The sequence below is a fragment of the Leptonychotes weddellii genome, chromosome 9 (assembly GCF_054177405.1).
Source record: "Leptonychotes weddellii isolate Sample4059 chromosome 9, ASM5417740v2, whole genome shotgun sequence".
In the NCBI taxonomy this organism is placed as follows: Eukaryota; Metazoa; Chordata; class Mammalia; order Carnivora; family Phocidae; genus Leptonychotes; species Leptonychotes weddellii.
In genome coordinates this window covers 105,720,462-105,733,944 of record NC_138377.1, presented here as the reverse complement: position 1 = coordinate 105,733,944, position 13,483 = coordinate 105,720,462, and the positions used below count along the sequence as shown (strand labels likewise).

Genomic DNA, 13,483 nt, shown 5'->3' with positions numbered 1-13,483 from the left:
ATTTAGTCCTATCGGGGCTCAATGTCCTATTTGCCAAAGAGTCAATCTTTCCCGAAGGATTTTTCCCATTCAAAGGAGAGTTGGCAATTCTTGCCCTTTAGAAGCTGATAAAAAGGAGATAAGTGAGGGGTGCCTGGGTGGCTCAGTTGGTTGAGTATCTGTTGACTCCTGGTTTTGGCTCAGGTCATGATCTCAGGGTCATGAGATTGAGTCCCCTGTCTCAGTCTCCCTGCTCAGCAGGGCGTCTGCCTCCCTTCTCCCTCTGCCCACACACACTCTTATCTCTCAAATAAATAAACCTTAAAAAAAAAAAGGTAGGCAAGAATTGTAAAATGGTGCCAAATGTGTACAGGGGCCATAGTAGCCCTGGGGACATAGGACTGAGTAGATTCTGGATAGAGGCTCTCTGGGCACAACTGTGCTCTGCATTTAGTGAGGCTTTTTTGGTTAATCAAAAGTGGGTTGCTTTTCAAAGAACACTTAAGAAACTCAGTCAAAATTATGAAAATCCTTTTTTTTTTTCCTGAAGTTACTGGTAATTTAAACTTGTCATCTGAATGAATAGTGTTACAGCCTCATGGAGTAGGCGAGAAATGTCCCCATAGTGATGTTCTAGTCTTAGATGAAGCATTAGTGTGAAATATGTCCAAGTCAGTGTCCCAAAGTAGATCAGGGATGTAAAAACATATGATGAAAAGAATGTTACAGGCCTTATAAAGAATTACTAAAGAATTTGTATTATTTTGCTTACAGTAGATAAATTTGAGGGTCTACTAATTGGCTGAGGACATTTTGTAAGACTGACAACTGACAGTGGGGATTTTCCTTTTAAGGTGTTTGCAGGTGAGCCAGCAGCTTTTCTGGGAGCCTACAGATATATTTCTCAATAAAAGTTCTATCTGGCTTGAGGTGTCTGAGGATCTGAATTCATTCATTCATTCATTCAGTTCATTCATTCATTCATTCAATTTATTCATAGACATTGCTTGTTACTTTCTCACTGGAGAGGAAACAAGGGAAGTTGCCTTTTAGTACTAAAAGAAGCCTAAACAGTAAGGACCAATAAATGCCACCTGTGCCAGAGATTATTGGTAGGTTTTTCCCCTGGTCTTTCATATAAAAATATTACTCTCTTTAAACACAAGCTGGATCTGTGTGTCTAGGTTTCTTTTGAAGTTCAGAATAAATCATGATTTTTAAAGAAATATCATGGTTCAGTTGTTCTTGCATGCACTCAGCTTTGACCTTATTTCCTCTGACTTTCCGAGTAACCTAAATGGGCATGTGCATCTAAAAATACCTGGAATTAAAATAAGCACACCATTTCACCAAAAGATACCCAAGGAAGAAAAAAAAAATCAGTCTTCATATTTAAGTCAGTTAGTTCTTTTTTAATAAATTTGAATTCATTCATCAACAAGTTTCATATTGTATCTATCACTCAATTTTGCTGTTTTTTCATGTCAAATAATACCAAAAAATTACATCAATGTGCTTAAGCAAAATTGGGTTTTAATTTATCTTTACAATGAAATGAAATCAACATGGGAATTGATCATGACAGCAATCGCCTATTCCTACTAGAATAATCCGTACTTACCTTGAACACACTTACTGACTTGTGAAGTAGAAATATGAGACAAGAATGATAAAACATGTTTATGGGGCTCACCCTAGGGAGAAGCATGTTACGTGAGCCACTCTCTGGGAGGTCACTGTTTACTCAGATGTTGGGAATTGAGTATTTTGGAAAACATGGCACCTTTCAATGCAGTAGAAGAGGTAATCAATCCAAGGCACACTAGCTAGTGTCCTGGGAAAATTTAATCCACCTGGGCAGCTCTTTGCCCCACAATTCAATGTTACTCTGACCAATGGCTCACATAAGATGAGAGCCAGAGTCAATTCCATGAGTAACAAAGTATTTCACCAATTGTTCGGTTTTGCTTACATAAAAATGGCCAGAAATATGGACTTGTTTTCAGGTGGAGCATTAAGTAAGAATTATGAGATGGTTTATAATTTCAAGCCAGGAGATTCAAAGTTAGACATATTCTCTTTTATCAAACACACCATTGTGGGACTAACACCAATGGGGTTATCTACGAGATGCTGAAAATGAACACCTACAGCTGCAATGTGCCTGTCTCCTTAAAACCAGTCCCAAACATGTGTGGCATCACCTCTGAGATATCTCCTGGGTGAAAATGTTAATTCCAAAGCTGCACAGGGGAACAGTGCCTTTAATCTGAATGACTGAATATGTCAAAAGTTCTGGGTGCTGGCATTAAAAACACATGATATTGCAGATGTACATGTAATCTTCAAACCTAACAGGAATATTATCATGACATACTTTCTAGTTCATTTATGATTCAGTGGGGAAGTGAATGTCTCATGGTATAGACAGTGAAACCCCTCTACAGTCCTGGGGTCGGTGAACAAGAATAACACTTGTTTTAAAGATTACTCAAGTCTTATCAGTCTTTCTCTGTAGGGATTTATGTAGTAGGGCTCTTGAGTTGTCTCAAGTATATCTGAATATGGGTAATAACAAACTGTCAGAGCAAGATTCTTCTGTACATTTTGAGCCCCTGTGAAGCATTTTGGAAAGACAGGACTACATAGAAAATTAACTTTTTATTACGTTCAGTTGTTGAGAAAGAAATATCATTATATTCCAAAATCAAATTTTCTCTCCTTACTCAAGATGTCTGGACGTGGGTAACAGCCACCTCACATTAATGTCAGAGGTCTGGGTTCAGAATTCATCAATACGGCTCTCTCACTGGCTCCAGTAACTACTGTGGAGTAATGAGAGGTCATTGTAACAGAACAGAGAACCAAACTCAACTCTCTTCTGTCAGCACAGAGTTCTGCTTCTCAATATTTCTCACAACTTTTAAAAATGGAGAAGCTATAAAATAATTTTATTAGAAGAAAAGTAATTTTCTTCTGAAATGGAGTAAAGCAAACACATACCCAAGAATCTTAAAAAGTTGTTTTTTTTACAGAATATACGTTATGTATTTGTGTGTGTGTGTGTGTGTATGTATGTGTGTAGTTACAAACACTATTTATAGTATAGCTATTATGTTAATTTCATCGCAGTGTCTACAAAGTTGTGGATCCCAGTCTTGGTGCCAAATGCATATAAAAAGCTCAAAAGCTATTATGACTATACCATGCAAATTTATATCCAGAAAACCTTGGTAAGTAGACTGCAGCTCTTCTGAGCCCCATAGGGTCTCTGCCTTTGATAGTTGGGTACCTCAACTATGCATCAAAAAATGTTTTGAATCATTTTTCTCCCAGAAAGAATTAATGTCACAGTTCTGAATAGTATAAATTGTACACTTAAATCGATCATTGACTACTTTTGTCCATGTTCATTTGCATTTTGGGGTCCCTCTTCTGCATGTGGAGCTCACTCCTTGAATCACTGGATACAGAAAAAGATACCTGAAGTATTGAAAGGGATAAGGTCTTCACAAATGTCTTTTTTTTTTTCTTTAACATGTTAACAATGATAAGGCCACTTACAAGGTTTTTCCCAATCTGTTTAACTTTTAGGATCCCTCATTGTTACCCATGGGGGGAAAAAAAATTGCCAGAGAAAAGCCCAAGACCACTGGCTAGTCTCCAGATAAAAATAAAACCAGAGAGCAGCGGGTGGAAGAAGATGTTAAAGAAAGGTCGGAATGAAGGAGGGGAAAGGGTATAAAACTGGTCATTGCTTCTGGCATGAGATTTTGTGGGCTATGTTTTACCTGACAGTGGGTCTTAAACTGTGACAGACTCCCACAAATTAAAGGTTGTTATGGCCGCCAAAGAAAAATCAAGTAGTGGTCAGCTTATGGTGATAGCCCACACCACATGCATCCTCAGGGAAGGTGGTGTCTCTATCTATGCGGAGAAAACTAGTGCCAGCTAATAGAGTACTGGATGAGATTTTGGTCATTGGTTTAGGACAGAACAGAGAGGGTGAGGCATATGTGGCATGTTGGGATAAAATATTAATTTAGTAGTTCTTTCCTGAATATTTTGCTTTTTTTTTTTCTCCAAGTGCTTAACTTCACTGTGACATCTGTTTGCACAACTGTAGTCATTTCAGTTTATGGAGGCCTGTGATAGAAATATTGTTTACAAAAAATATATCATCTCTTTTTTTTCTTTAGAAAGATCTCATCTAAATAGTAAGTTAAGGTTGCGTCTATGAAACCGGTGCACCTTGTCTTGTTTCTACGAGCTTTAAAAAGTCCAAATACTGATGAGGCTGTGGATCAGAAGGAACCAAAAGTGAGTGTGTTTGTTGTCAGGTTGCTCTCCTTTGCCTCAAGAGAACGGTCATGGGTCACTGGGTGATGTGTGGTGTGTACTGGTCATGTTCCTGCAGCATCCTAGTTAGACTAGGAGTAGTTGGATGTGCTTATGAAATATGTCAGATACAGAAATAAAGGTATGAAGATGTTTCTTGGTTTCTGAAATTGAACAGTAGAAGTGTTTTAAGCTTCAATCTTAATTCTAGGTAACAGAAAGTAGTTACATCACGTAAAAGAAAATATGACATTGCATGCTGCCATGATAGCAAGCATTAAGAAAAAAATTTTGGTAAATATACATATATATGCATATTATGCAAATATATTTTATATTAACATACAATGTTATAAGAGTGATTGATAATGTAAAGACAAGGGGGAAAATCATCCTAGATGGTTTTACCTTAGAGTAACAAATAACCTGAGACGTCTATGCTTTCTGTTAGATATCAGGCCTAGAAATCCATACGAGATGTGGAGCACATTTTCAGTGATTGAAATGTCAACTAAACATTGCCAAAACATGCCACTGTGTTCCTGCATGACAGGTAAGCTGGATCCACTCCACGTGAACAAAAGAATACACTGTACAACAGAGTACTTACAATGAGATGCCATCCATTCCTGATGGGTTTTCAAAAGATGGGCGTTCAGACATCAACATGGGATCTATCTATGTTTAAGACAACAGGTGAGCACACACCAGTGGCTCACTTCATCCACTAAACCAGTACAGAAAAAGTAAGCCCGATGAAAGTAAACCCCATCACCAAAAAAGCTGAAAAGCCTTCGCTTAGTAAACAGAAAGGATATGAAGTATGTGACTCATTTTAAACTAGCAGTATCACTGTATGAGTTTTTGAAGATTAACTAAGAGTTTCTTTCTGATTTTTAAACTAAAACATCTAACTTATGATAATAAAAAACACATTTTGGGATGATATTGTGTTTCACGCCCTCATTCTCAAGGCATAATATTTAGACGATGCTTGTCCCTTTCAATTAAAAAAGAAAAAACTATGACTTTCTTTAATATGCATCCTGTGTTAAATTGTCCATAGCTGCAAAATGTATATATGTATGTGTATTTGTTTGGCATACACATGGGTACTTAAACCTGTGTGTATAAACATATACACATACATCCTCATATACACGTGTATTTTATATATATGCTGAGAAAGTTCACATATATATACAATTGCGTATGTATATATGTGTGTCTGCGTGTGTGTGTCTGTGTGTGTGTACAGGTATAAAAACTTGACAGGCAGAGTAATATTTCGCTCAGTGTTAAATGAAGTCTTTGAAAAATCAAGTACAGTCACTCAGTTAACATAGTACAGCCAGTAAACTAAGTTGAAAAGAGAAAAAGTGAATGGAAACACGATCCTGGACCATCTGTCTATGGCATTCACATCGGTTAGATCAGGGATTTTAATTTTGAGCTGTGAAGACCTCCTCCGTAAATGGGTCTTCTTGTGCGGGATGCTTCTGTCCCCCATGTGTCGCCCATGCCCTTCCCTAGGCATGCTCTGTTTCCTGTACTGGATTCCTGAGTTGTCAAAGGGTCTTGCTGAATTCCTGGTATCACCAACACTGCCCGTGACCTCATTCATTTCATTGTGAACCTCCAGTGATGTTAAGAGAATATTTCCATGAGCATCCACCTAATTGAAGAAAATACACATCGTTAGGCACCTAGCATGCCAGTAAATCTACTTTTCATATACAAACCCAGCACAGACTTATACCATGCAATCATGTCACATACATTATGAGAAACTGCACATCCGTCAAACCCAGCACTGTTTTCGTGGAAGATGTCATTCTGAAGGCTTAACTACAGTTTAGAGATTTTATTTCCTCAATTTAGAAATTCTCACATAGGAGATTAGATTAAATAAAGCGGGCTTTTTTAAATTGACATTTCCTATTATGGATACAAGTCCTTACTGAAGACAAAATTAAAGTACAAATTCCTTTCAAGATGTTGATTTAGGTATTTTAACCATTTTTCATAACTGGACACTGGATGAAAACCATACTTTCTCATCTTCTTTAGAGTCAGCTTGTCCCCTTTTCTGACTATACAAAAATATTCACACTACCGTGGACAAACAAGCAAATACTCCTGTGATGAATGGACACTCCTGATGACTTTGATGGGGGTAGATACAGACTCCTACCCAAGTATGATCTCCTTGCCCAATCCTGGTCCTGGCAGGAGGCCTCCTTTTTAAGGGCTATATTTAAGATAGACTAAAGTCCCCTCCCACATTGGAGCCAAACTTTAAAATAACATTTTATTTTGTGCTAAATACAGCTTCAGACCTTTCATGGTGATGTCGATGGTCCATTTGTTTATTTGTTCATCCGCCATGAAATTTCCATGGAGCATAACTGAGGCTAGAGGTCCCCAGTGGAGTCCTTTCTAAGTGGTCTGTAATCCCTACTCTGAGCAGTGCCAACACCTCTCAGGGCCACGTGGCCCATTCGACATTCCCCTGGGTCTCACTGCTCTCCAGCATGCTTTATGTTATCCCACTCATCTTCATTCCTTTGCTAAAGGGCCATCTTCCTTGTCCTATCTTTGTCTGTGGAAAGCCTACCCTTTCTTGTAGAACTAGATTAAGTGTCTATGGCTTCTTCCATGAAACTTTCACAAAATTAGTTATTTTGTGGAGGAATAATTTATTAATACATATTAATTTGTGTGTTCCCATCTTCTGTATACTTCTTAGTTTCATTAAGGTATTGTGCTAGATATGAAGGAGGTGAGGTGTGGAGAGAAGATTCCCAACTAAGAAGAGGCAGGTGCCTGTGCAGACCTCTGAGCAGAGCCAAGACCCCAGGTGGGATGACTCCTAGACACCAAGGTAGCCCAGACACAGGAAGGGCTGCAAACATCTGGGGGCCACTCAGGCTCTGGTACAAAGGCACCAAAACAGACTCTGAGATGTCTACCCCGTGATTTGGGAGTACCATTCCATTATGCTTGGGGAAGGAGAGGTGTGGTCATCAGGATATCACCCCTCACTCCCCAGATCTGTGAGTATGTTGCCTTACGTGCAAAAGGGGCATTGCAAACATTGCAAAAGGGACACTGCAAACATATTTAAGCTTATGAACCTTACAATTAGGGAGATTAGCCTGGATTATTCAGGTGGGCCTAATCTAATCACATAAGCCCTCAAAAGTATAGGATATTCTCCAGCTGGAAGCAAGAGGGAAAGAGAGGTGCAGCAGAAGGTGAGAGCAGAGGGATTTGCAGTGTGAGAAAAACTGGATTCTCTATTGATAGAGGGCACTGCAGATAAAGCATAGGAAGAAATGGGACAGCCTCTAGGAGCAAAGACTGGCTCCACCTGAAAGCCAGGAGGGAACAGGGGTCTCAGCCCTACAATCAGAAGAAACTGTGGTCAACAATCTGAATCAGTCTGGAGATAGATCTATCCCCAGAGCCTCCAGAAGGGAACACAGCCACACAGACACCCTGATTTCAGCATCCTGAGACTCTCAGCAGAGAACCCAGCTGAGCCCCACTGCACTGGACTTCCGACCAACAGAACTGGGTGCTGTTTTAAGTGGCTACATTTGTGGTAATTTGTTGTGATAGCAATCAAAACTACTACAGGAGGAAAGAGGGAAGATTTCAGAGGAGAAATGTATTTGAATTGGGCCTCAAAGAATGAGTAGACATTTTTCAGCAAAAAGCAGAAAAAAAACCATCACAAGCAAAGGCTTGAAAAATGACTGAACTGTTTTGAGAAAGGCAAACTAGCTGAGTGGGACTTTGGAGAGAATGGATCCTGGCACATGCTAAGCTCACAGTTGATGGGACGATGGTCTTTCTTATCACTGTCATTACCATCTTCCTAACATTTTATATTAAGAAAATACACCCCCCTGATGAACAGGAATGCACATTAGAGTCAAGCCCGTAAGGGTTTCTGTATATTGCATTAAGGAATTTCAACTTTACCTTCCAGGTAGTAAAAAGTAACAGTGATTTCTAGAGAAAAGTGACATTCTTCTGAACTACAACCCAAGCTGCAGAGTGAAGAGTAACAGATGCATTTGAGAGGAGGAAGTAAGGAGAGGGACCACTGTTGGAATGCACCGCACTCCTGTTTCCTTTAGCGCAGTCTGAAGGAGAAATGCCGAGAGGCTGTGAGCAAGGCTCCCCTCTTGCCACTGCAGCAAATCCCAGCACTCCCAACACGTGCTGTGTCCACATGGCAGAGGCGCTCCGCCATCACCACTCATTTCTACATCTTCTCAGTGAAGAAGGTGGGAAAGGGATGGAGAGAGAGTTGCCTGCCATCTGCTCCCACCTGACCTCTTGGCGTTTCCTGAGCTCTCTGCAGAAACACTCACACCACCCATGCGGAGTGCAGGGGGGTGGGGTAGCGGCAGCAGGCACATGTTAGCCTGGGCTGTGCTTGGTTCTCCTCAGTGATGCTGCCTCTGAACTGTCGGGCCAGCCGTGCCATAGTGGGGAGACCGTGAAGACCTATGGTCTTCTTAGAATGGAGGACAGCAAGCCTGCGGGTGCTGGGAAATGCAAATGGACCAAGAAGACATCCAGATACTGGGGAGAAGGCCCTTCATGGAGACCCATTCTTGGGGCTAGGGACAGAGCACTGACAGAATATTAGAGTTCTGCGTTTTGTTTTTGTTTTTTAATCCAGTAGAGGGAAAAACTCAAATGTGCCTTGTGTCTCAACAGTACCAGGAATGTTAGACCTTTGTAAGAATTTGGAACATGTGTTCCATAACTATTCTTTTTGTTTTCTTGCCCTGGAATGGTTAGCAGTAAAACCCTAACCAAAAAAAAAAAAAAAAAAAATCTGTTCGCCTATCTTCAGGATCAGTGAAGCCCCCAGTGGTTTGGGAGACAGTCTCTCACTGTAAGAAGAGGCTGTAGAAGGAGAAGCCTGAGACACACAGTAAGGTGTGGCTGAAAGGGGGGGGCAACAAAGGATAGGCCAGCAAAGGAGTGGGCACAAGCATGTCTTCTCTGCAAGTAGTCACTCTCCCTAAGAAAGGCGTGATTTGAACCCGGCTCACTTGGGCATCTTTTTCTTGAGAGGGAGTCAATCAGTGTATTTTAGCACTGCAATGAATAGGTGTGATACCCTACCAGATATCTGTTTTCGAATCATGACAGGAAATATATTAAGTTATCACTTAAGGAGATTTAACAAACTGAGATCACTTATCAAATCAGCTCAATTAGATCTTATTTAACTGACTGATATTTTAAATAGACCTTCTTAAACAGTAAGCTGATATATTTAAAACAAAATTTATCTAAATTTGAGCCAGAGAATAACCAAAGGTGGAAGATGCTTGCTTTTTTTTAAGTCCTCATGTGGCATTTATACTTTCCAATAATAATAAATGATTTACTATATGTTAATTAGAACCTCAGAAGACTGAAAATATTTTCCTAAAGGTAGAAAAAAAAGAAAACATCACTTAACTCTAAAAAATGTTCTTTCCATTTTATGTAATATTTTAAATACAACAAAACCATGAGATAAAAGGCCCAGTGGTCCACTTAGGAATGTGGATACTTCACTGGAGATATGTACACGAAGGGTCCAGACTTGTGGGATTGTTCATGTAAAAAAAAAAAAATTATGTATCTGCTCTGTACCATGCCCTGTGCTAGGTGAGAGACCCTAATAGATGAATAAGAAAAGATCCTTACCCTTAAGGGGTCTAGCAGGTAAGAGTTTCAATTAATCAACAAGCACATTAAAAAAAAATACTGCATAATGAACCTTAAGCACATTTTTAAATACATGCCATTAATACTCTCTTTTTTATTAAAAATGCCATATGAAAACTCCCTTTAATAAAATCTAGGCGATTATAAATAACCACTTTATAGAATTAAATACCAAAGAAGACAAGTCTTTTTTATAGGAAGGGAGGGGAATATTTTGTGAGAAGCTAATTCTGATCAATATCAATGATTCTAATGATTTAGCTTCCCCTGACTTTAAAAAGATGCATTTGAGAACCTTCCCCTCTCTTCCCACCAGAAAAGTGAAAAAACACACCACATCAGCAAAAAATGGTGTTCTGATACCACTCATTCATGGACACACATTCCATGAACATTTACCACATCTGAGCCATGGTGTGCATATTTTGGTCGATGTGAAAAATCAAATGCTGTTTAGCAGAGAAAGCATGGTGGCCATGTGAAATGTAACACGCCATTTCATAAGTGCAGAACATGTGCCATGGAAGTTGGGAGAACAGGGACAAAACCAATTTCTTGAAGCAGGGAGTGACAGAGGCAGGACAGACACAAGTAGAAGAAAAAAAAAAATCCTGGGCAATGTCATAGAGAAGAGCATCTGGCTTAGGTCTTGAAGGAGGGGAAGATGTGGACAAAGAAGAAAGGGATTCTGGAAAGAGAGAATCCAAGGCAAAAAGATGATAATGTATACAGGGATTTTGGGGAGCATACAGAGAGAACGGAGAAAACACAAGAAATGAGGTCAACTGAATGTTGAGTTGATTTTTCAAGACTTAATGACAAATTTGTTTGAATCAATATCCTGTCTTCTCAAGTCCCTGCGGCTAGTGCTGTGCATTTGGGAAAGGACTTCATGAGGGCAGAGATCTAATTTTGTGCCCTTGACTCTAGTGAAGGAAACTTACCTTAAGGGAAACCAAACCCAATATCATCAATAATTTACAGAATTAGAGGGCTCTTGGGTGCTTTGGACATTTATGACTACCTTGCAGCTGTTTCAGGACACAGCTCTTGTGAGGTAGGTCTCAATAACCAACACTATTTCCCATGATTTCTATTTCAGAGTGGGTGAACACTTGTAATGGAAACAATAATGTTGAAAGCAACTTGAACATATATTGGATAATAACAGCTTAGTGTAAATTAGTTTGGATGCTTCTGACTTATAGTTTTACATTTACATAGTTTTCATTTAAAAGTGAAGCAATGTGTAGAAAATTTCCAACAACATTATGAGAAGATTTTTTTCTAAAAGAATTAAAGGAGTTATTAAAATGTGCTAAATCTTAGAAACCAAACATTTTAAACAAATATGTCCCCAAAAGATGCTAATCTTCTCCTATAATCTAAAATTTAAATCTTAAAACAGATGGAAGTGGTGTTGTTGAAACATAAGATTGAAATGCCCTGTATAGAATGACAGATGATGACTTGCATTTTTTAAAGCATTTCATGAAAAAAAAATTAAAGCATTTCATGAATACTTCATATTTTGAAGAGTTTGTGTCATATCTACTATAATTAGAATCAATGATTTTAATATAGTTTTTCTTCCTGCTCTATAACCTTGACAGGCACAAATATTCAAAGGTGGAAAACATTTCATGCAGAATATATTACAAAGTGGTTTTCATTTTTTTCTAGAATCTCTCACCAGAGTGGCACTTTATTGATACTCATTCTCTAATTACCTTCAAACTTCTATATAAGTAAAATACTCTATTAGAAAAATTAAAAAAAAAGTATTTGTCATGTGAGGAAAGAAATCTTGCTCTTTAGTAAGAGGAATGATGTCAAGTCTGCAGCTCTAATACCTTGGAAGGAATTACAACTTTCTGCCACTTCATGAAATTCAAATACAATCAAAGACTAACTCTTGAGTATAGAAACAATTCAAGAAACCAAAGAGGTTATGCACAAATAAATTAAGGGCACAATTTACATTGCACCACTGCTCTGAGGAGAAACGAAGTGAATACATGAACAGTTTGAGCATTCATGCATCAACCACTAAGTTAAAATAATATGCAACCACTGAATATAAGGAAAATCTCCTTAAGGTTTTATAGTAAGGTCAATAACATCATCATCCCAAAGATAGTCATTGATGGCACAGATCCCTCTTGGTGGCCTGAGAGCCCCCGAGGGTACCACCCTGATATCCCCTTATTGGACAGGAAAGGTGACCTCAGAAAAACAATGGCAGTGCAAATCCCTGTGGTCAGCCCAGTGTCCTCTTTCAGTCCAAGGACAGGTGCAGCCCTCTGAGCCCCATCTATAACACAGATGGGTTTCCCTGAGGTTGTTGATGGTCACGCTAACAAACAATCTTGAAAGATATCACTAAAAGTGAATGAATGAATAATTGTAATTACAAAGAATTCTTGAAGGTGTTGGCCAGGTGCATAGTGACATTTCTGTTTTGCATGAAGTTTGTGATTCTTTTCTCGCTTTCCCTTAACTCATCCACATCACATGATAATAAGCTTTTTGGGAGATTCATTTCCATCTGAAAATTATCACTAAAGTCTTAGATGTGGGTCAGCAATAATATTTAATGCTTATCTTTAAGAATATCAAATATGCATTTAAAACTAGTATCTATGAATTTGTATATCAACTTTAGACCTTGACAGCTGATTTACAATTACAGATTTTTAAAAATATGAACATATAAAGGCTTTAACAAAGCTGTTGGGAAAACACACAAACATTTTCAGAAAAACAATAAAATGGCCTTGTGAATAAAATAAAATTTTCCTCTGCATCTGATTTATAATATAATATCTGACGTAAAATATTTTTCATATTCTGCTACTTTTCTCTGTGCATGTTAGAGGTGTTTCTGTTTTTGCTTTAAATTTTAAGCTTCACACTCAAAAAGGTATTTCTGCGGCACAACCTGACTGTTCTAAACCATTTCATTTAGAAGAAAGGAAACAATTTATGATCTGTTTAAATTATGAGGGAATTTGGAAAAACAGCATTGTATGTGTATGTGTGTCTGTATATCTGTGTGATGAAAACAATAATGATGTGATGAATTCCAGTTTCCTTGGAAATGGCATGACCAAAGCATATTGTGTATTCATAGTAGGATGCAGACGTATTTAGAAACATAACAGTGTGGTACTAAGTATATTTTCCAGTAAGAAGTTCAGGATAATTTTGCTTGTGGAAGCCTGATTTTTTTCACAGATCCTAAGTTTCTCTGACCAACTCTATTTATGTTTTGCTGAAGGGATGGGAACCATTTGCATTCATTTAACTGACTGCATTCATTCATGAATGTTTGTGAACCTATTCTGGGCCACCAGTGGTCTATGGACACAGCAAATACTCTAAGGAGCTGCTGCATTTCTCTAACGAACAGACCCATAAC

At 38.5% G+C, this 13,483-nt stretch overlaps 1 protein-coding gene across 2 annotated transcripts in view; it reads right to left on the bottom strand.

The window, feature by feature from the left end:
* Positions 1-1,364: 1,364 nt before the first annotated feature.
* Positions 1,365-13,483, bottom strand: part of GABRB3 (gamma-aminobutyric acid type A receptor subunit beta3) — a 218,884-nt gene continuing 206,765 nt past the window's right edge. For both annotated transcript variants that reach the window (XM_081831476.1, XM_081831477.1), the window contains exon 9: positions 1,365-5,992. In XM_081831476.1, the coding sequence (XP_081687602.1) occupies positions 5,651-5,992 (342 nt within the window). In that variant the 3' untranslated portion in view covers positions 1,365-5,650. The remainder of the gene's footprint in view (positions 5,993-13,483) is intronic.